The sequence below is a fragment of the Geotrypetes seraphini genome, chromosome 4 (genome assembly GCF_902459505.1).
Source record: "Geotrypetes seraphini chromosome 4, aGeoSer1.1, whole genome shotgun sequence".
In the NCBI taxonomy this organism is placed as follows: domain Eukaryota; kingdom Metazoa; phylum Chordata; class Amphibia; order Gymnophiona; family Dermophiidae; genus Geotrypetes; species Geotrypetes seraphini.
The window spans coordinates 289,208,742-289,232,329 of NC_047087.1; the positions used below are offsets into that span (position 1 = coordinate 289,208,742).

Here is a 23,588-nt window from a genome sequence, read left to right on the forward strand (position 1 = left end):
TCAGAACATAAGAATAGCCTTACTGGGTCAGACCAATGGTCCATCAAGTCCAGTAGCCTGTCCTCATAGTGGCCAATCCAGGTCACTAGTACCTGGTCAAAACCCAAAGAGTAACAACATTCCATGCTACCCATCCAGGGCAAGTAGTGGCTTCTCCCATGTCTTTCTCAATAACAGACTATGGACTTTTCCTCCAGGAATTTATCCAAACCTTTCTTAAAACCAGCTATGCTATCCGCTCTTACCACAAACTCTGGCAATGTGTTCAAGAGTTTAACTATTCTCTGAGTGAAAAAATATTTCCTCCTATTGGTTTTAAAAGTATTTCCCTATAACTTCATTGAGTGTCCCCCTACTCTTTGTAATTTTAGATGGAGTGAAAAATCGATTCACATGTACCCATTCTACTCCACTCAGGATTTTGTAGATTTCAATCATATATCCCCTCTTTTCCAAGCTGAAGAGCACCAACATTTTTAGTCTTTCCTCATACGAGAGGAGTTCTATCCCCTTTATCATCTTGGTCGCTCTTCGTTGAACCTTTTCTAGCACCGCTATATCTTTCTTGAGATAAGGAGACCAGAATTGAACGCAGTACTCCAGGTGAGGTCACACCATGGAGCGATACAGAGGCATTATAACATTCTTAATCTTGCTAACCATCCCTTTTTTAATCATTCTTAGTTGCCCACTGCCGTACATTGCTGAGCGGCAGTGGGCGGAAGGTTTCATCGTTGTGTCTACAATGACACCCAGATCCTTTTCTTGGGCCTAACCCCCAAGGTGGACCCTAGCATCTGGTAACTGATGTATATTGGGTTATTCTTCCCAATGTACATCACTTTGCATTTGTCCACATTAAATTTCATCTGCCACTTGGATGCCCAGTTTTCCAATTTCCTACGGTCTGCCTGCAATTTTTCACAATCTGGATGCGTTTTAACAACTTTGAACAGTTTAGTGTCATCTGCAAATTTAATCACTTCACTCATCGTTCCAATTTCCAGATCATTTATAAATAAGTTAAATAGCACCAGTCCCAATACAGATCCCTAAAGCACTTCACTGTTTACTCTCCTCCATTGAGAAAAATGACCATTTAACCCTACCCTCTGTTTTCTATCTGATAATCAATTCCAAATCCACAACTGAACTTTGCCACCTATCCCATAATTCTTTAATTTTCAAAGGAGCCTCTCATAAGGAACTTTGTCAAAAGCTTTCTGAAAATCTAGATATACTACATCAACCGGCTCACCTTTATCCACATGTTTATTCAGACCTTCAAAGAAGTCAAGCAGATTGGTGAGGCAAGATCTCCCTCAGCTTACCCCATACTGACTCTATCTCATTAAACCATGTTTGTCTATATTCCACAATTTTAATTTTTATAATTGTTTCTACCATTTTGCCCTCCACTGAAGTCAGGCTTACCGGTCTGAAATTTCCCAGATCTCCCCTGGAACCCTTTTTAAAAACAGAGATAACATTGGCCACCCTCCAATCTTCAGGAACTATAGATGATTTTAGCAATAGGTTACAGATCACTAACAGCAGGACAGCAATTTCATGTTTGAGTTCTTTTAGGACCCTGGGATGTATACCATCCAGTACAGGTGATTTATCACTTTTTAACTTGTCAATTTGGCTTAGTACATCTTCCAGAGTAACCGAGATTTTTTTCAGTTCCTCTGCATTATCACCCTTTAGAACCATTTCTAGTTCAGGTAGATTTCTTACATCTTCCATAAAGACCGAAATAAAGAATTCATTAAGTCTCTCTGTTATGGCCTTAAACTCCCTGAATGCCCCTTTTGCTCTTTGATCATCCAACAGTCCCACAGACTCTCTCACAGGTTTTCTGCTTTTGATATACCTAAAAAAGTTATGAGTTTTTGCCTCTTTGGCAAGTTTCTCTTCATATTCTTTCTTAGCTTTCTTTATCAATGCTTTGCATCTAACTTACCAGTGCTTATGTCTTTTTATTTTTTTCATTGGGATCCTTTTTCCATTCTTTAAAGGCTGTTTTTTGGCTCTAATAGCCTCTTTCACATCACCTTTTAACCATGCCGGCTTTCGTTTCTTCTTCTTGCCACCTTTGTTAATACATTACATTACATTGGTGTCTTCTATCCTGCCAATACCTTTCAGTTCTAGGCGGTATATGGTCTAGGCTTCCACAATGTATTTTTAAATAACATCCATACCTGGTTTACAATCCTAACCTTTGCAACTGATTGTTTTAGCTTCTTTTTAAACATTTTCCTCATTTTATCAGTCACCCTTTCAAAAATGAAATGCCTCTACAATAGACTTATTTTGCAGTGTCATTCCAGGTATCAGCTCAAATTTGATTATATTATGATCACCGTTTCCCAGCGGGCCTAACACAGTTAACTCCTGCTATGCCTTGCATTCCACTAAGGACCAAATCTAAACTAGCTCCCTCTCTTGTTGGTTCTTGGACCAGAAGCTCTGATGTAACATTTAACCAGTTAATATTGGGGTAACAATTTGCTAGCTTTCCTAATAATCTCTGAAAACATTTCTTCATCTGTCTGCTCATTCTGTCCCGGGAGACGGTAATATAACCTTACCTTTATATTCCTTCCCTTCGTACATGGAATTTCTATCCATATGGATTCCACACTGCTATCTATATCATGCAGAATGTTTACATTATTTGATTCAATTCCCTCTTTAATATATAGTGCAACCCCCCTCTCCAATTTGATCTACTCTATCCTTGCGATATAATTTGTACCCAGGCAATACACTGTTCCATTGATTGCCATTTTTCCACCAGGTCTCTGAGATACCTATTATATCTACCTCATCAGTGCTATATACTCTTAACTCTCCAATTTTATTTTATAGGCTTCTAGTATTTTTGTATACAGACACTTCAAATTGTGTTTTTCCTTGTAACTACAGGCTGCTGAGCAGCAGGGAAAATTTGAGTCTTTTACTCTGCCTTCCTCTTAAATACTCCTGGCTTTCTTTCACCATTCTTGAAACCTCTCTACTGGGACTCCCTAAATATCCTGTTTCAATAGTATCCTTCAAGGATACCTCACACCGAGCCAACCACTCCTGGGCGACTGTAGGCTTTCTCCCACATCTCAGTTTAAAAGCTCCTCTATCTCCTTTTTAAACGTTAGCGCCAGCAGCCTAGTTCCATCCCGATTAAGGTGGAGTCCATCCTTTTGGAACAAGCTCCCCCTTTCCCAGAAGGTTGCCCAGTTCCTAACAAATCTAAATCCCTCATCCCTGCACCATCGTCTCAACCACACATTGAGACTTCGGAGCTCTGCCAGCCTCATGGGTCCTGCACGTGGAACTGGGAGCATTTTTGCATGTGGAACTGGGAGCATTTATGAAAATGCTACCCTGGAGGATCTGAATTTCAGATTTCTACCTCAGACTAAATTTGGCTTCCAGAACTTCTCTCCCACATTTTCCTATGCCACTAGAACATACATGTACTAAGACAGTTAGATACTCCCCAGCAATATCTAAAATCCTATCTAGGTGATGTATGAGGTCCGCCACCAGGCAGGCAAGTGACCAGGCGGTCCTCACGCCCACCAGCCACCCAGCTATCTACATGCCTAATTATCAAATTGTCAACTCCAACAGCTGTCCTAATCCTTCCCTCCCGGGCAGAAGCCCCTGAAGACACATTCTCAGTGGAAGAGGATATTGCGTCCCCTGGTGAGCAGGTCCTGGCTAAAGGATTATTTCCTACTTCTCCAGGGCGATGTTCTCCTCCAAGGCAGCACAGGAGTTACCAGACTGGAGGTGGGACTTCTCTATACCATCCCTGTAGGTCTCCTCTATGTATTTCTTTGTCTCCCTCAGCTCCTCTAAGTCTGCTACTCTAGCCTCAACAGAACGTACTCGTTCTCTGAGAGCTAGGAGCTCTTTGCAGTGAGCACACACATATAACTTCTCGCTAACCAGGTGAAAATTATACATGTGACAGTGCAAAAGCCTGGATAGCACCTCTCTTGTTGTTGGACTACTGTCTGCATCTTATTATTGAGCTGATTAATTAATTAAACCTTATTAAGCTACTAGGAATATATTAGACTAGTATAGAGAGCCTTATGAATATATTATATGCTTTATTTAGTGTTTGTTTATTAGAGAGCCTTAGGATTAAATTGTATGCTTATTTAGTGTTTGATTCTTAGCAGGTAATGAAATATAATAAGAATATGTAATAAAAGAGTTCTGTTGTCCTAATTAGAATAATTGACTATAAATTAAGACTATAAGTAAAGAAATGAGCTTATACTTATACTTCAATGTTTGTGCCTATATTGTTATATAATCTACTCTCTGGGACAGGACAGATGTATATATAGTGTACTACACCCAGTCATGCATTATAGCCAATGATTAGTAAATTAAAATCTCCATTATAAAACCCTAAGCCGCGCATGCGCACTTCTACTTGCGTGTTCCGTATGTCTGTGGCCGGAAGAAGTGCGCATGCGCGCCTACAACTGCCCCGAGCTCGGAACAGCAAACAGGGCCAGGCGGAGGGTCGGGCGCTGCTCCTGCATAGTACAGCCGAGATGAAGGTATTTGCTGCCGGCGGCTATAGGTCCCCTGCCCACCCACCCCACTGCAAGGCCAACGCACCTATCTGGAGTCCCCTGCTGCTGACCCCCCCTCACAAAATCCGGTGCTTGCTCACCGTTCTTGCAGTGCTGCTGCTTTAACTCTTCGGCCATAGGCAGCATGAGTGAAGTAACCAAACTGCCTTCGGTGACCCAGAAGCTTTTCCTCTGCTACTGCTTCCTGCCCCCACATAGGCGGAAAACAGTAGCAGAGAGAAAGCTTCCAGGTCATCAGAGACAGCGTGTTTACTTCACTCATGCTGCCTACGACCAAAAAGTTAGAGCAGCACCGCAAGGAGATCGGTGAGCAAGCAGTGAGGGATGGGGATGGATCACGCAGTGAGGGAAGGGGAGGAATAGCATGGTGAGGGTAAGAGATGCTGGACCTCAGGGATGGAGAGAAAAGTAAAGTAAAGGACCAGACCTGCTAGGGAAGAAAGGGAAGGGGCAGATAGAGATGCCAGACCATGGGAGGAAGAGGAAGGAAAGGGGATATTAAGACTACTGGATGGGAAAGGGGGTGGGGATGGGGGACAGAGAGAGAATAGAGAGATGTCAGACCAGGGAAAGGAAGGAGGGGGAAGAGGTTCAAGACTAAGGCAGGAGGAGGGGAAGGGAAAGACAGAGATGCCAGAACAAAAAGGGGGGGAAGAGAAAGAGGGGAGAGAGATGCCAGACTGGGAAAGAGGATAAAGATACCAGACCATAGGAGGGGTAAAGAGAGGGAGGAGACGGTACACAGGGATGGAGGGAAAGAGGAGAGATAAGGAGGACATGGTGTACAGGGATGGGATGAGACAAAAGGAAGTAAGCCAGAGAAGCATAAGAGTTACCATACAGCAGTTATTTACCGTAACAGGTGTTATCCAGGGACAGCAGGCAGATATTCTTGACTGATGGGTGACGGCACCGACGGAGCCCCGGTACGGACAATTTTAGAGTGATTGCACTCTAAGAACTTGGAAAGTTCTAGCAGGCTGCACCGCGCACGCGCGAGTGCCTTCCCGCCCGACAGAGGCGCGCGGTCCCCAGTTAGGATAAGCCAGCTAAGAAGCCAACCCGGGGAGGTGGGTGGGACGCAAGAATATCTGCTTGCTGTCCCTGGATAACACCTGTTACGGTAAGTAACTGTGCTTTATCCCAGGACAAGCAGGCAGCATATTCTTGACTGATGGGTGACCTCCAAGCTAACAAAAAGAGGGATGGAGGGAAGGTTGGCCATTAGGAAAACAAATTTTGCAAAACAGATTGGCCGAAGTGTCCATCCCGTCTGGAGAATGTATCCAGACAATAGTGAGATGTAAAAGTGTGAACTGAGGACCATGTAGCAGCCTTGCAGATTTCCTCAATAGGCGTGGAACGGAGGAAAGCCACAGATGCTGCCATAGCTCTAACTTTATGGGCCGTGACAGAACCTTCCAGTGTCAGTCCGGACTGAGCATAACAAAAAGAAATGCACGCTGCAAGCCAATTTGACAATGTACGTTTAGTGACAGGACGTCCTAATTTATTCTTATCAAAGGACAGAAAGAGTTGGGGAGATGATCTGTGGGGCTTAGTACGGTCTAAATAGTAAGCTATAGCCCGCTTACAGTCCAAAGTATGCAGAGCCTGTTCTCCAGAATGCGAGTGAGGTTTCGGAAAGAAGACAGGCAGAACAATGGATTGGTTGAGATGGAATTCAGAGACAACCTTAGGGAGAAACTTTGGATGTGTACGTAGAACCACCTTGTCATGATGGAAGACTGTAAAAGGTGGATCCGCAACTAGTGCATGTAGCTCACTGACCCTCCTGGCAGAGGTAAGAGCAATAAGGAAAAGTATCTTCCAAGTGAGAAACTTGAAAGAAGCGGTAGCCAAAGGTTCAAATGGAGGCTTCATTAAGGCGGAAAGAACTACATTGAGATCCCAGATAACAGGAGGGGCTTTAAGAGGTGGTTTCACATTAAAAAGACCCCGCATGAACCTGGACACCAAGGGATGAGCTGAGAGGAGTTTTCCATGAACTGGCTCATGAAAAGCAGCAATAGCACTGAGGTGGACTCTGATTGAAGTAGACTTGAGGCCAGAGTCAGACAAAGAAAGAAGATAATCCAACAAGGTCTCCACTGCAAGGGAAGTGGGATCATGATGATGAAGAAGACACCAGGAAGAAAAACGTGTCCACTTCCGATGGTAACATTGTAGAGTGGCCGGTTTCCTGGAGGCATCCAGAATGGAACGAACGGGCTGAGACAAAAGAGTATCATGAGAAGTCAGCCCGAGAGAAACCAAGCTGTCAGGTGCAGAGACTGAAGGTTGGGATGCAGAAGGGTCTGCTGATGTTGCGTAAGCAGCGAAGGAAACAGTGGAAGAAGAAAAGGCTCCCTGGAACTGAGTTGAAGTAGAAGGGAGAACCAATGTTGCCTGGGCCACCGTGGAGCAATCAGAATCATGGTGACTCGTTCCCTCTTGAGCTTGAACAAGGTTCTTAACATGAGAGGTAGAGGAGGGAAAGCGTATAGGAACAGATTGGACCAATCGAGGAGAAATGCATCCGCTGCCAGACGGTGAGGAGAGGAGAGTCTGGAGCAGAATAGGGGCAGCTGGTGATTGTGAGGAGCTGCAAAGAGGTCTATCTGAGGAGTGCCCCACTGAGCGAAGATGGACTGCAGAGTTAAAGGATTGAGTGTCCACTCGTGAGGCTGGAGAATTCTGCTGAGCTTGTCCGCCAAGGAATTCTGTTCTCCCTGAATGTAGATAGCTTTCATATACAATCTACCTAACCTCCCTCACCCCATCCCCCAAGAAACCAAAACACTGCCGTCCAAAACATCTTCCGATGTTATTAAGTCTTTACTATCATTCTGTTATTAAGTCTCTATCCTCAAACTGTATTCTCTATTGTCATGTACCATCCTGGAAATGTCCAGTTCTCTTCTTATGTAATCCGCTTTGAACCGCAAGGTACAAGCGGAATAAAAATCACTAATGTAATGTAATGGTGATCTATGGCCCAAGCCCAAATCTTCTGGGCTTCTTGGCACAAGAGGCGAGAGCCTGTCCCACCCTGCTTGTTGATGTAGTACATCGCAACTTGATTGTCTGTGCACAGCAGGAGGACTTGAGGAAAGAGAAGATGTTGGAAGGCCTTGAGGGCATAAAACATTGCTCTGAGTTCCAGGAAATTGATGTGATGCTTCATTTCCTGAGCTGTCCAAAGTCCTTGAGTTTGGAACTCGTTCAAATGAGCCCCCCAGGCATAAGGGGAGGCGTCGGTGGTGATGACAAGTTGATGAGGAGGTAGATGGAACAGAAGACCTCTGGAGAGATTTGAGGATATCAACCACCATTGTAGAGACTGACGAAGAGATGATGTGACAGATATGTGACGTGAGCAAGGATCCATCGCTTGGGACCACTGGGTAGCTAGGGTCCATTGAGGAGTGCGCAGGTGAAGACGTGCAAGTGGTGTGAAATGAAGTGTGGAGGCCATGTGACCCAAGAGTATCATCATTTGTTTGGCAGAGATGGAACGTTGTGGAAGCACCTGCTGACATAGAGATTGAAACATTTGAAGACGGTTGGACGGCAGGAACGCTCTCATGAGGACTGTGTCCAAGACTGCTCCAATGAATTGAAGTCTCTGCGTGGGGATGAGATGAGATTTGGGTAGATTGATCTCGAACCCCAGCAAACGTAGAAATAGGATGGTCTGGTTGGTGGCCTGAAGTACTGTTTGAGATGAATTGGCCTTTATCAACCAATCGTCCAGGTAAGGAAACACCTGAAGGTGGGGGAACGCAGAAAAGCAGCCACCACAATCAGACATTTGGTGAACACTCTTGGAAAGGAGGCAAGACCGAAGGGTAGTACCTTGTACTGGTAATGACAACAATTGATCATGAAGCGTAGGTACTGTCTGGAGGCCAGATTGATCGGTATGTGAGTGTATGCTTCTTTGAGATCGAGGGAACATAGCCAGTCGTCTTGATTGAGAAGAGGGTAAAGAGTGGCTAAAGAGAGCATTCTGAATTTCTCTTTGACTAAGCATTTGTTGAGATCGCGAAGATCTAGGATGGGTCTGAGATCTCCTGTTTTTTGGGGGACTAGGAAATAACGGGAGTAGAATCCCTGCCCCTTTTGATCTAGAGGAACTTCCTCTATGGCGTTCAGGAGGAGGGATTGAACCTCCTGAAGAAGGAGTGAAACCTGAGGAGTGTTCGAAGCAGACTTTCTTGGTAGACTTTGGGCAGGAAGTGTCTGAAAGTTGAGAGAGTAGCCGTGGCGGATGATGTTGAGGACCCACTGATCCGAGGTGATGATTTCCCAATGACTTATGAAAAGAGTAAGGCGTCCTCCTATGGGCTGCGGACGGTGGGCAGCAGGAGGGAGACTGGCTATGTCCTGGAGAACCAAGTCAAAAGGGTTGAGTGGATTTTTGTGAAGGGGGAGGCTTCACTTGTTGTTGCTGCTGTGCTGGTCTAGCAGCTTGTCTCTGTTGTTGCCTTTGACGCCTGGGTTGTTGCGGGGCCTGTGGTAAAGGACGAGCCACAAATCTACGCTGGTAGGCCAACTGCTGGCGAAAAGGCCTGGTAGGTGGGGTCTTCTTTTTTGTTTTGAGAAGAGTATCCTACCTGGTCTCATGAGCTGAGAGCTTTTGGGTAGTGGAGTCCATGGATTCTCCAAACAGCTCATCCCCCAGGCAAGGTGCATTAGCCAGTCGATCCTGATGATTGACATCAAGTTATGAAACTCTGAGCCAGGCCAGGCGACGCATGGCCACCGACATAGCCATGGCCCGAGAGGTCAGCTCAAAGGTGTCATAGATCGATCTGACCATGAACTTACGGAGTTGTAAGAGCGATGAAGAAGTTTGGCGAAAAGCAGATCTTTTACGGTCAAGGAGGTATTTTTCAAAAGATGACAAATTCTGAATGAGATGCTTAAGGTAGAACGAAAAATGAAAAGCATAGTTCCCAGATCTATTAGCTAGCATCGCATTCTGATATAACCGCTTGCCAAACTTATCCATGGCCTTACCTTCTCTGCCAGGAGGGACAGAGGCGTACACACTAGCCCCCGTGGATTTCTTTAAAGTAGATTCCACTAGTAAAGACTCATGGGGGAGTTGCGGTTTGTCAAAGCCAGGAATAGGTATGACCTTATACAAGGAGTCCAGTTTGCGAGGAGCTCCTGGAATGGTCAAAGGTGTCTCTAGATTTTTATAGAAAGTCTCTCGCAAAATATCATGGAGAGGCAATTTCAAGAATTCCCTTGGAGGCTGGTCAAAGTCCAGTGCATCGAGAAATGCCTTGGATTTTTTGGATTCAGCCTCCAAGGGAATAGAGAGAGAGTCGCACATTTCTTTGAGAAAAGAGGTAAAAGAAGATGCATCAGGCTTAGAGGACGGATCTAATACAGAAGGGTCCTCGTCCCCTGACAAACACTCTCCCTCAGAAAGAAGCGGCTCCTCTGAATCACCCCAAAGATCAGGGTCCCTCACCTGAAAACTACGGTCCCGAGACTCCGGTGTGGAGGGTTCTAGGTGTCGAGTTTTATGAGTCGACTTACCAGACCTCTGTGAAACGGTACCGGGAGATGTCATCGGGTGTGCCGGTGCCGAAGTTTGCACCGCCTGGTGTAAAGACCTCGGTTCCGGAGCTAAAACTGGCATGGATACCGAGGAAGCTGTTTGTACCGGTACCGACAAAGTGGATGCCGATAAAAGAGGCTGTTCCACTGCCGGTACCGGTAGCTCAGACCGGACCGGGACTGGAAGGCTCGGTGTCAGAAGAGCAGGCAGGAGCTGCTGCAATTGCTCTTTAAGCTGAACTTGCAGGACGGCGGCAATTCGCTCATCCAGTGAAGGCACCGGTACCGCTTTTTTCTTCTGCGGTACCTTTGGTGCCGCTCTACACTCCGAAGAGGAACCCGAGGTCGAAGGGCTAACCTCAATCGGAGCGGAGCGCTTCTGTGGGCGCCTCGAGGTCGGCAGGATTGGGCTCGCTGCCACTGAGACCGGAGGGCGCTCCAGCGGGGAAGGCTTCTTAGCCGGCTTACCTGAGGAATGCGATGCCGGCGCGGTATCGCGCGGTGTCGATGAAGTAGGTGCCGACTGCATCGGGGCCGAAGTTGGAGTCGGTACCGCCGAATCCGACATCTCGGTACCAAACAATAACCGCTGTTGAATTTGGCGGTTTTTAAGAGTTCTCTTTTTCAGAGTGGCACAGCGGGTGCAGGTGGACGCCTGATGGTCAGGACCGAGGCACTGTAAGCACCAGTTGTGCGGGTCGGTGAGAGAAATGGGCCTCGCGCACCGCTGGCACTTCTTAAAACCGGGTTGGGGGGGCATGAACGTAAAAACGGCTTCTGCCAAATCGAAGGCCGAGGCCTCGATGGTGGCAGCAGGCCCCGCCGGGGCAAACCCGAAAAAATGAGAAAAAAAGAAAAGAAAATTCTTCTCTGTTTTTTGTTTTTTTTTAAAGAAAATAAGTAAAGAAGGGAAAAAATACTGAAAAAGTTTACGCGAGCGGGAAGGCGTTAGTAGAAAAAAATTTTCAACAGCCGTTGAAAGTGCGTCTTCTTAGCTCCGCGGAAACTAAGAAACTGGGGACCGCGCGCCTCTGTCGGGCGGGAAGGCACTCGCGCATGCGCAGTGCGGCCTGCTAGAACTTTCCAAGTTCTTAGAGTGCAATCACTCTAAAATTGTCCGTACCGGGGCTCCGTCGGTGCCGTCACCCATCAGTCAAGAATATGCTGCCTGCTTGTCCTGGGATAATGAGACAGACCACAGGTCCCAAAGAGTAGAACAAATTTATGCTGCTTAATTATAGAGGCGGGGCATGGGTGGGATCAGAGTCAGGGTGTAGGTGGGGCTATTCTAGCACCCGTTACTGTAACAAATGTAACGGGCTAAAACACTAGTAATATATAGAATCCTATCTCTTTTGGAGTCACAGCTATGTTTCTATACTCAGAGATCCAGCTTTCTACCGTCCTTTTCCTGCACCATGTAATACAAATGTCATAGTACAGTGGTGCCTCGCATAAAGAACGCCTCGCACAGCGAACGCTGCACACAACGAACTTCATGTCATGATTCATACAACGAACTTCGTTTCACACAACGAAGTCGCCCGAGCTTCCACGATCGCTGCCGATGTATTGCATCCTTCCGCGCAGGCACTGCAGGCAGTCGTTAGTCACTGCGCTTAACGCGTTTCACATAACGAACTTTTCGCATAACAAACTTGCTCCTGGAACGAATTAAGTTCGTTGTGTGAGGCACCACTGTATTTCAAAATATTTGGCTAGATTATTTTGGAATATATTTGTACATATTTACAGTACTGCAAATAATCTATTATTCTTTATCACAGGAAATGTGTCATGGAGTGGGAGGAACCGCATGATAGTGCCCTTTATTGCATGCAAAGTGATGGAAATTACATGATTGCAAGTGGATCATCCTACTATGGGGTAGTACGACTCTGGGATAAGCGAGTGAAGAATTGCTTACACGTGAGTTGCTCTTATAAACCTAAAATGTGTGGTCATGAAAATGCACTAAAATTAATTAGTTGCCCATCAAATCTTTACAATAACTTAGGGGTCCTTTTATTAAGATACACTAGTGTTTTAGTACGCGCTAAACACAAACGCGTCCATTATAGTCTATGGACGCATTAGCGTTTAGCGTGCACTAAAACGGCTAGTGCATCTTAGTAAAAGGACCCCTTATTTATTTAAAGATATATATAAGCCTCATATCAACATTCCTGTGTACTCAACATTATTAAAAATGGATTATTGCATCCCTTTCTTCAGGTTTGGAAATCAGAATATACAGGAGGCTACAGCTATTTTCATTTTATTTATTTGCATTTATAGACCACTTTCATGGATTCAGATCAATATAAAAAAGTGAATGCAATGCTTTATTAAAGCATATCTGTTGTGTGAACAAACTCATCCTTGTCAATCAATAGAAACATACATAATTCTCCACTTGTTTTTTTTGTGTGCCATTTCTGCACTTACAACTCTTCAGCTGCACACATAGATGTATTTTATTTTACAGGAAAAGGTTGAAAAAATTATCCAGTACAGTACTTGCTTAAGTTCTCTATCACCTGTGTAAATTACTGTTTTTTGATTTAAAAGGTGTGCTAGCGATGTTAGTCCTCTTTCAAAGGTAATATATAGATATACAAGAAAACAAAAAAGAAATAATCTGATACTTTTTTATTGGACTAAAAATGCATTTTTTGATTAGCTTTCAAAGATAACAGATTTGAACAAGAAGGGTCACCTTCAAAAGCTAATCAAAAAATGCATTTAGTCCAATAAAAAAGGTATCTCCTTATTTCCTTTACATAAAAAATCAGAAATAAAACAATCTATCATTCACATCTATAGTTTGAGGAAATATTTGCTAGTGGAGGAGTAACCTGATGGTCAGTGTAGTGGAATGAGAACCTGGGAAGCTGGGTTTGATTCCCACTGTAGATCCTTGTGACCCTGGATAAGTCACCTACCGTATTTTCACATAGATAACGCGCACCCGTGTAAAACGCGCACACGGGTATAGCGCGCGAAAAACACAAATTTATGTACAGAAATTTTTATATACCGCGCGCACCCGTATACCGCGCATGCTGCCCAACTCTCCCGTCGCTGTCCGACTCTCCTTTCACCCGCCCCGACTCTCCTCTGGCCACCCCGACTCTCCTTTCGCCTGCCCCGACTCTCCTCTCCCCCTTGAAGTCCTGTCCCCACCCTGAAAACCTGATGCCCCCCCCCCCGACATCCGATTCACTACCCCCCTCGCAGGACCGCTCGCACCCCCACTCTGAAGGACCGCTCGCACGCACCCGCACCCCCACCCCGAAGGACTGCTCGCACGCACCCGCACCCCCACCCTGAAAGACCGCTCGCACCCCCACAGCCTCCCGACCCCTCCCCCATCATGTAGAAGCTCCTACCGGTGTCCTGCTGCTTCCTCTTGGCGGTCCCGACTCCCCGACACGATCGGGGCAAGAGGGAGCTCAAGCCCTCTTGCCCCCCCCCCCCCGACTCCCCGACACATCGGGCAAAAGGGAGCCCAAGCCCTTTTACCCCGCCGACTCCCCAACTCCCCGACAATATTGGGCCAGGAGGGAGCCCAAGTCCACCTGGCCCTGGCGACCCCCCCCCCCCGCTAGTTGTTCGGGCCAGGAGGGAGCCCAAACCCTCCTAGCCATGGCGACCCCCTCCCCCCACCCTGCACTACATTACGGGCAGGAGGGATCCCAGGACCTCCTGCCCTCAACGCAAACCCCCCTCCCCCCCCCAACGACCGCCCCCCCCAGCCGACCCGCGACCCCCCTGGCCGTCCCCCACGACACCCCCACCCCCCTTCCCCGTACCTTTTTGTAGTTGGCCGGACAGACGGGAGCCAAACCTGCCTGTCCGGCAGGCAGCCAACGACGGAATGAGGCCGGATTGGCCCATCCGTCCCAAAGCTCCGCCTACTGGTGGGGCCTAAGGCACCTGGGCCAATCAGAATAGGCCCGGGAGCCTTAGGTCCCTCCTGGGGGCGGGGCCTTGGGCACATGGTCGGGTTGGGCCCATGTGCCTCAGGCCCCGCCCCCAGGTGGGACCTAAGGCTCCCGGGCCTATTCTGATTGGCCCAGGCGCCTTAGGCCCCACCAGTAGGCGGAGCTTTGGGACGGATGGGCCAATCCGGCCTCATTCCGTCGTTGGCTGCCTGCCGGACAGGCGAGTTTGACTCCCGTCTGTCCGGCCAACTACACAAAGGTACGGGGTGGGGGGGTCGTGGGGGTCAGCCAGGGGGGTTGCGGGTCGGCTGGGGGGGGCGGTCGGAGGTTCTTGGGGGGGGGCGGTCATTGGGGGGAGGGGGGTTTGCGTTGAGGGCAGGAGGGCCTGGGATCCCTCCTGCCCATAATGTAGTGCGGGGTGGGGGTAGGGGGTCGCCGTGGCCAGGAGGGTTTGGGCTCCCTCCTGGCCCGAACAATTAGCTGGGGGGGGGGGGGTCGCCAGGGCCAGGAGGACTTGGGCTCCCTCCTGGCCCGATATTGTTGGGGAGTTAGGGAGTCGGCGGGGCAAGAAGGCTTAGGCTCCCTTTTGCCCCGATCGTGTCGGGGGGGGGGCAAGAGGGCTTGAGCTCCCTCTTGCCCCGATCGTGTCGGGGGTGCCGCGGTTGGTTGGGGCAAGAGGGCTTGAGCTCCCTCTTTCCCCGATCGTGTCGGGTGTCGGGACCGCCAAGAGGAAGCAGCAGGACACCGGTAGGAGCTTCTACATGATGGGGGGGGGTCGAGAGGCTGTGGGGGTGCGAGCGGTCCTTCAGGGCGGGTGCGTGCGAGCGGTCCTTCGGGGTGGGGGTGCGAGCGGTCCTGCGGGGGGGGGGGATGAATAGGACGTTCGGGGGGGGGAAACTATGTAAAAAAAATTTTGTACAACGCGCTCACGCGTATAACGCGCAAGGGTGTGCGCAGTACGTAAAAACCACGTATAACGCGCGCGTTATATGCGAGAAAATACGGTAATCCTCCATTGCCCCAGGTACAACCCCCCCTCCCCCAACAAAAAAAAACCAAAACAACAGAATGTGAGCTTAGTAGGAACAAAAAAAGTACCTGCATAGAATATGTAAAACCACTTTGCTTGTTCCACAGAAAGGTGGTATATCAAGTCCATGACCCCTTCACCTTTTAGTTGTTTTATATCATTTTGTAGTAAGTTATCATCATGCATTCATACAAACTCAGTCTGAATTCATTTACCTTCTTGTAGTATTTGGGTAGACTTTTAGGTAATATAAGATGTTAATGGCAAATAAAGGATTGTGTCAGTTATGAGGATCGAAATCAGCACTTTGGCTATTATTATTACTTGTGATTGGTCAAATACACTATCACATTTAGACTTTAGCCTGACATGAAAATGATATCATATTTCATACTGAAACCCAGTATTTTGTTATTTTCAGTTCTATTCCCTGCCTTCTCCGACAAGCAGCCCTGTATACAGCCTTCGATTCAGCACCAAATGCCTCTACGCTGCCTTGGCATCAGCTCTTCATGTTCTTGACTTCACATCTACTGACTTGCAAATCAGGAGCTAAATGGAAAATCTGATTATAGTAGAACTTGTGACTGGAATCTGAGCTTTAGTATCAGGGATCTAGAAGAAAAAGCATATGAGCAGGGTGAATATTTCTCAGGGACGCATGAACTATTGACTTCATAAGAAGGAAATCAAACATATCAAAGGGACTAGTTCTTAAGGTGTGTTACATCCCTAGTGCACATTATTTGCTCCTTAATATGTGTTGAAGGGGATAATTCATGCTAAATGACCATAACACACTAAATATTAAATGTATAGAATTCATAGTAATGAGATGCACAGCAAGTAAAAAGCTCGTTGTTATGTAAATTGAATAACTTGGCTTGGGAGCATCAGGCTGCAAAGCTGTGGCCCAGTGCTCCTGGGCACTTCTTAGAGACCAGCATTTGAAATCAGGAACTGTGTTCCCCTCTTCCCAATGACTCAGGGAAATAGCCATAGGCAGGCCTGGCTTGGCCAGTTTGGTTTCAGGCCCAGTCATCCAGAAGCTACAGGCTACCGGCAGTGGTTTGTACATGCTGTGGGCAGTAGAGAATGACATGGTGACAAAATTCATCACCGTTCTCGTCCCAGGAAACCATCTCAATGTCATTCGTCAAGGAGAGAGGGAAGAATCACGAGTATGAATGGGCCCAACCACTGACTGTCAAGCCTTGCATTGAAGAATGCTGGTGTAGAAGGACTGAGGTTGAGATAGACATGAAAGAATGACATGGGATTGTTTCCCAGTTATCTGCGGGGACGGGAACGGTGATGAATTTTGTCACCGTGTCATTCTCTAGCAGGCAGCTGACCTGGAAGCCTTCCCTCTAATGCATTTGCATTTTGCGTCAGAAAGAAGGCTTGTGGGTCAGCCGCTGGCAGTGTGTAGGAACCACTGCTGGTGACCTGAAGAAATGGTACAAGGATTGGGATGGTGGAAAAGGATGGAGAGAGAGAATCTGCTGCATGGGCTGTGGGAGGGGGTGAGAAGGGAGAGAAAGAGAGATATCCACTAAGGCTCACCCAAAATTGACTTTCTGGTTATGCCGCTGCAATGACCCTTTCTCCTAAGAGCCCTCCAAATACATCCCTTGTCTTGAAGGCATTCCCAAACACTAAAAACACCCCCACCCCACACACACCTGAGTCTACCTGTAATAATCCCTGGTGTTTAGTGGGGTTGAGAAAGGAACGATCCTGGGTCTCTCTTGCCTCTTGCAAGCACTGGATACAAAAATGTGCTGGCAATTCCTAGCACCAGTCTCACAGTACTACCACTAGGGGTCAAGCTGCCTATTAGAGAATGACACGGTGAAAAAATTGGTCCCCGTCACCGCCCCGTCCCCGTCTCACCATCCCCGTCACCGCCCCGTCCCCGTCTCACCATCCCCGTCACCGCCCCGTCCCCGTCTCACCATCCTCTTCACCGCCCCGTCACCGCCACTGCCACCCCATTCACCGCCCCGTCACCGCAATCCCATTCACTTTTCTTTATTTACGTATAAAGGAAACATTCTTTAAAACTTTAAAACTTAGTTAAATATTAGTTAATAACTATACAAAAACAAAACACGCAGAGAAAAAATTAATTAATATAAATTCCCTGACTTCCCTGCACTGTCCCCTCTTGAAGGTCTGTCCCCATCCTGAAAGCCTGATGCCCCCCCCCCGACGTCCGATACATCCCTCCCCCCCGAAGGACCGCCGACTCCCCAACAATATCGGGCCAGGAGGGAGCCCAAATCCTCCTGGCCACGGCGACCCCCTAACTCCACCCCGCACTACATTACGGGCAGGAGGGATCCCAGGCCCTCCTGCCCTCGACGCAAACCCCCCTCCCCCCAACGACCGCCCCCCCCAGCTTCAAAATGATGCCTGAAGTTACCTTGGGGGTTCTGAGCACTATTAATTTTAATTTATTACAGCACTCCAGAAATATTTTTCTAATTGTTTTAACTTGGAAAAGCGAACCAGGATTGTCTTAATGAAAGGCTTATGTTCTGCACTGCAGCCCTCCTGCCCTCGACGCAAACCCCCCTCCCCCCAACGACCGCCCCCCCCAGCCGACCCGCGACCCCCCTGGCGACCCCCACGACCCCCCCCACCCCCCTTCCCCGTACCTTTGGTAGTTGGCCGGACAGACGGGAGCCAAAACCGCCTGTCCGGCAGGCAGCCAACGAAGGAATGAGGCCGGATTGGCCCATCCATCCTAAAGCTCCGCCTACTGGTGGGGCCTAAGGCGCGTGGGCCAATCAGAATAGGCCCTGGAGCCTTAGGTCCCACCTGGGGGCGCGGCCTAAGGCACATGGTCGGGTTGGGCCCATGTGCCTCAGGCCGCGCCCCCAGGTGGGACCTAAGGCTCCAGGGCCTATTCTGATTGGCCCACGCGCCTTAGGCCCCACCAGTAGGCGGAGCTTTAGGATGGATGGGCCAATCCGGCCTCATTCCTTCGTTGGCTGCCTGCCGGACAGGCGGTTTTGGCTCCCGTCTGTCCGGCCAACTACCAAAGGTACGGGGAAGGGGGGTGGGGGGGTCGTGGGGGTCGCCAGGGGGGTCGCGGGTCGGCTGGGGGGGCGGTCGGAGGTTCTTGGGGGGGGCGGTCGTTGGGGGGGAGGGGGGTTTGCGTCGAGGGCAGGGGGGCCTGGGATCCCTCCTGCCCGTAATGTGGTGCGGGGTGGGGTTAGGGGGTCGCCGTGGCCAGGAGGGTTTGGGCTCCCTTCTGGCCCGATATTGTCGGGAAGTCGGCGGTCCTTCGGGGTGGGGGTGCGAGTGGTCCTGCCGGGGGGGGGATGTATCGGACGTCGGGGAGTCGGCCGGGCAAGAGGGCTTGGGCTCCCTCTTGCTCCGATCGCGGGTGCGGGTGGGAGCGCGTGCGAGCGGTCGTTCGGGGTGGGGGTGCGAGCGGTCCTGCTGGGGGGGTGAATCGGGCGTCGGGCGGTAAATAGCGGTTCCTAGAAGGGGGTACATTGGCCCGCGGGGACAAACCTGTTCACCGTTTCCGCGGTCGGTGAATGGCCTTGTCCCCGTCACCGCAGCGACTGCTAGTTTTCTTCCCCGTTTTCGGCGGTGACCCGCGGCTTAAATGCGGTGGCCGCGGGTAAACCGTCACCGTGTCATTCTCTACTGCCTATCATGAGACTACTGCTAGTGGTCACTGACACCAACAAGGGACAGGAGAAATGTGGGGGGTCTGGGCAGGAGCAATCCTGAACACCAGAGAGTACTAAAGGTAAGCCCAGGAGTCCTATAGGAAGGTGGTGGGGTTGCTGTATAATTGCCAACCCCTGTAAGAAGCACCCAGGATCATCTGGCCAAGGCTTAGTATCTGATGCTTCTGGGCATTATGAATAGCGCAGCTTGTGAGGATGATTACAAGCTGCATTATTCATATACTGCTGGAGTGACTAATCTGCAAGTCACTCCATGGAAGGTTGTTATAAGGTGTGGTATAAGCCTGATTTTACCGCACTTTAATAAATACCCACTTAAATTTAGCCTGTTACATTTTAATTGTCATCCATTTTTTCTATTAAATAAAAACTTTAGCTTTAAATTTCATTTTATATATTTTATTCTTTAAAGATAACTACTATTTGTATAGATTATACATTTAGAAGCATTTCTCTAATACACCCCCCCCTCCTTTTATCAAGCTGCGCTAGAGGTTTTTAGTGCAGGCTGGTGAGGTAAGTGCTCAGACACTCATAGGAATTCTGTGAGCGTTGGAGCATTTACTGCGCCAGCTCATGCTGTTTGATTGAATAAACTATGTGGAAAGGCTACATACATGCCTCTCGGTTCCTAAATAAAACTTATCTCTTTTCAAAATACTTGGTCAAATAATTTTTTTGTCATTCTTAAATTATTTTTCGTTTATAATCTTTTGTAAACCACGTAGAACTCATGGTTCCGTGGTTAAGAAGTATGATGTTATGTTATATTCCTTAGTTCTTAATTCTATCTCAAAGGAGATCAAAGAATTCCACACAAAAGTGTAGCTAATAGTCAAAGCTTTGAGAAGCATTTCTGCATCCTCCAAAATAATGGGACGTCAGAAAGGTTTCTCAAATACAGATGACTGGCCATTTTATTAAGATAATGACAGGAATTAATTCATTATTAAACATACGTAGGTGGTACACCTACCAATTACAATCTATTTATAAATTGCATACTTCAACAATATTCTATTGGTTCTATTGAAATCACATAATTTTGGTTAATTTTACTTTGTTAGTATTTTCCTTAGCAACAATGACTTAACTCATCACATGCTATTGGTTTCACCACTGTCAGCAACAGAAGAAAGTGGACAACATGCTTACTGAGGTCACGCTGACCATGCAGACATGTTCTCTTCTATTGGTCACCTGATTTCCCCTAACTCTTCAAGCGACAAATATTTTAGTGTGACTTTTAGCTTATTTTCAGGGTCCTGTTATGTTATGGCTCCATCTTATTCCAGACATTAAACCAAAATATTTTGTTTTATTAAGGAAAAATATGTACTCTGCGAACTCTGCTGTTTAAAATTTGCTGTGTCTATTATTCAGCTACATCTTTCATATAATATTAGTGTCTTTAAAAGTTTTAACTAAATTGTATCTAATACATATTCAGTGTTCTCCCTAGGGCCTTTTAGCTGGGCACTCCGTCCAGCTAATTTAGATGACCGCCCAGCTGTCATCCGATCGCGAATCCAGCTGCTGCTCAACTTTTTAAAAAAAAAACCCAACTCACCGGCTTGGAGATTCCCACTTTAACCCATAGCGAACTCGTGCTCCAAGGCTGTAAAGTGTGTGTGCCAGCTTTCCTTCTCTTCCCTCCGAAACCAGAAGTTATGTCCGGGGGGGGGGGGGGGGGGGGGGAGAGAGAAGAGAAGGGAAGCTGGCAAGAACACTTTACAGCCTCGGAGCATGAGTTCGCTGCTTAATATCTAATGAGGCCTCGACCATGCTGCCTGAAGATATCCATCTAGAACGTGCTCATAGAGCCTTGCAAGCGCCACACGCTAACAGGCCGTGTGATATAATAGCCTGTTTTCAAAACTTTAAAGTCAAGGAGGCTGTTATGGCTAAAGCTCGGGTGCAATCGCCTCTTCAGTGGAAAAATTATGACCGGCTTGGCGTCGGTCACTTTAAGGCGGAGAGTCGACTTAAAACCGGTCTTGAAGTACTTGCGAAAAAAGGCGATTCGCTATCGCTGGCACCATCCATTTGCACTATTATTTCATCTGAAAACAGACTTTGAAAACAGTGCATTTCATGGAGGATGCGATCCAGATTTTTCTGGACGTGAACTTTGGGGTCCAGGAATCATCGGCGGGTGGTGGCCTTTGATATTTTCCAGCTTGATGGACAGCTTTACAGGACCTTTTTGGCTGTTACTCCTGTTCTGGAACTAATTTCAGGGATTTGCTTCTATTTTTCCTGATGTGTGTTTGAGTTGAGATCGTGTGGTGTTTTGTGGTTATTGAGTGTAGCGGAGTGGATGGCTGGATGTTAGTTTTTACTTTCATACCAGTAGGTTGCATTTAAGGTTGGTGGGGAGTGGGGATTGGCCACCATGTGGTGGTATATTTCCAGTAAATTTTTGATTGGGAGTGGGTGGGGTGGGGGTGGGGAGCTCAGTATTTTTGTTTTCATTTGGTTCTCAGGGTCTTCAGATATTGAGGAGGGGTTTTGTTGAAGGTCTCTCTTTTTTTTTTTTTTAAGTACAGAGGGGGGAGGGTACTAAAAGAAATGCTAGATTGGGCAGGGGAGTGAGCTTAAGGGGCCAGAAACAGAGGACAGACAGAGAGAGATGGTGGGCAGTGGTCTGAAGGGAGAGAAGTTGTTCCAGGGGTGGTGTGGAGGAAGAGGGAAAGAGATACTTGAAGGGAGAACTGTTGGGAAGAGAAAGGGAGAAATGGTAGACCTGGGGGAAGGAAGCAGGGGGAGAGATGGGGTGGGAGGCAGTTGGGAAGAGACAGGGAGAGAAGATGAATCTGGGGATGGAAGGGAGGAAGTGATAAATTTTAGGCCTGTGTATGGAAGGCAGAGAGATGCAGCATTTCTCTTTTTTTTTTTCCTTCATTTCATTGTTCAGCATCAAGGGGGGAGGGAAGAAGAAAAACAGAAAAGAGAGGGAGCAAAATGTTGGACCATGGGGATAAGGAAGAGAGATGGACCCATGGGAGGGCAGGAGGGAAGAGAGCTAGGATAAGAAAGGGGATGGAAAGAAAGGGACAGGGAGTTATAGCCTGACCAGTAGAGAGAGGGAAGGGGATTCTGAAAGTGGTAAACCATGTGAATGAGGTCAAAAGAGAGATGATGACAAGATGAGTGAGAGAGAAGTGAGTACGTAGTAGAAATGTGGTAATGGGGAGTAGATAGCAGGAAATAAGAGGCTGGGAAAGGAGTGAGATGGGAAATGGGAGAGCTAGGGACAGAGAAGATTGAGAATTGAGAGGTTGCTGAACATTTAAAAAGAAGAAGGGTGAGAAAGAAAGCAAAATTTGAGTGGACAGAGGCAAAAAAGAAAAGAAAAAGTTAAAGCTGAAAGGGAAAATCAATATGTTGGAGACAAGCTTAAGGAGGAAATGGAACAAGAGGAAAAAAAATGAACAGCAGTCACTGGAAAGAGAATTAGTTGAAGATAGACAAAAAGCAGAAAGAGAAACTGGGACCAAGATGAAGGAAAAACAAAATATCCAGACAAGGTAAAAAAATTGTTTTATTTTGAATTTATTAACTAGAATATGTTAGCTTTGGGATATGTGCATCACAATTATTTTTGTAGTCAGTGGCGTAGTCATATACAGCTGATTTGGGGGAGGGACTGGAGCCCAAAATTAGTGGATGGGCACCAAAGTTTCTTCCCACCTGAGTGCAATTTACAAATACTTGAGCTATTGGGGATTCCCAAGCCCTGCCATCTGAAGACATCTTCCTCCAGTCTGGTAACCCAAAATCTCCAAGCTTTGCAGCCAATGGCAATATCCTCAAGCTGCCACTGCTTTCATGCATGCAGGAAAGCCAAGGTGGGGGGGAGGGCAGGGAGAAGGGAAGGCAGCAGCTCTGCAATATTGCTGCCAGCTGCAGAACTTGGGAAGTTGGAGGGGAGGAGGTGGCAATCAGTTGGTGAGGCTTGGGGATCTCTACTAGCTACAGCAGGGAGATGTTCATTTTGAGGGAGCCTAAGCTCAAAGTGGGAGGCCCAAAAAAGCAGTAATATGTAGGTGATATGGAAACAAAAATGAAGACAGATAAAGACCATATTGCCTATCCATTCTGTCCATCCATACCATCTACTGTTCATTCCTCTCCCTTAAAATCCTTTGTATTTGTCACAAGCTTTCTTGAATTCAAGTACAGCCTTCATTTTAAAAGAAACAAACTTCTGATAACCAGCCAACATGGTTTCTACAAGGGGAGATCGTGCCTAATGAACTTATTGCACTTCTTCGAAGGAATTGACAAACGGATGGACAAAGGAGACCCCATAGACATCATATATCTAGATTTTCAAAAAGCCTTTGACAAGGTGCCCCATAAATGCCTACTCCGGAAACTGAAGAACCATGGGGTGGAAGGAGACGTTCATAGATGGATCAGAAACTGGTTGGCGGGTAGGAAACAGAGGGTAGGAGTGAAGGGCCACTACTCAGACTGGAGGAGGGTCACTAGTGGGGTCCCGCAGGGCTCGGTGCTTGGGCCGCTGCTATTTAATATATTCATAAATGAACTAGAAACAGGGACGAAGTGCGAAATAATAAAATTTGCAGACGAAAACAAACTATTTAGTAGAGCTCGGACTACAGAGGACTGCGAAGAATTACAAAGGGACTTGAACAAACTAGGGGAATGGGTGATGAGATGGCAGATG

General features: G+C 47.5%; 2 protein-coding genes across 4 annotated transcripts in view; one reads left to right on the top strand and one right to left on the bottom strand.

The window, feature by feature from the left end:
• Window positions 1–15,769, top strand: part of FBXW4 (F-box and WD repeat domain containing 4) — a 206,922-nt gene extending 191,153 nt beyond the window's left edge. For all 3 annotated transcript variants that reach the window (XM_033940293.1, XM_033940292.1, XM_033940291.1), the window contains 2 exons: window positions 11,990–12,131; window positions 15,601–15,769. In XM_033940293.1, the coding sequence (XP_033796184.1) occupies window positions 11,990–12,131; window positions 15,601–15,735 (277 nt within the window). In that variant the 3' untranslated portion in view covers window positions 15,736–15,769. The remainder of the gene's footprint in view (window positions 1–11,989; window positions 12,132–15,600) is intronic.
• Window positions 15,659–23,588, bottom strand: part of DPCD (deleted in primary ciliary dyskinesia homolog (mouse)) — an 84,352-nt gene continuing 76,422 nt past the window's right edge. The window contains exon 7 of the mRNA XM_033940295.1: window positions 15,659–15,794. The gene's annotated coding sequence lies outside the window, so the exon portion shown is untranslated. The remainder of the gene's footprint in view (window positions 15,795–23,588) is intronic.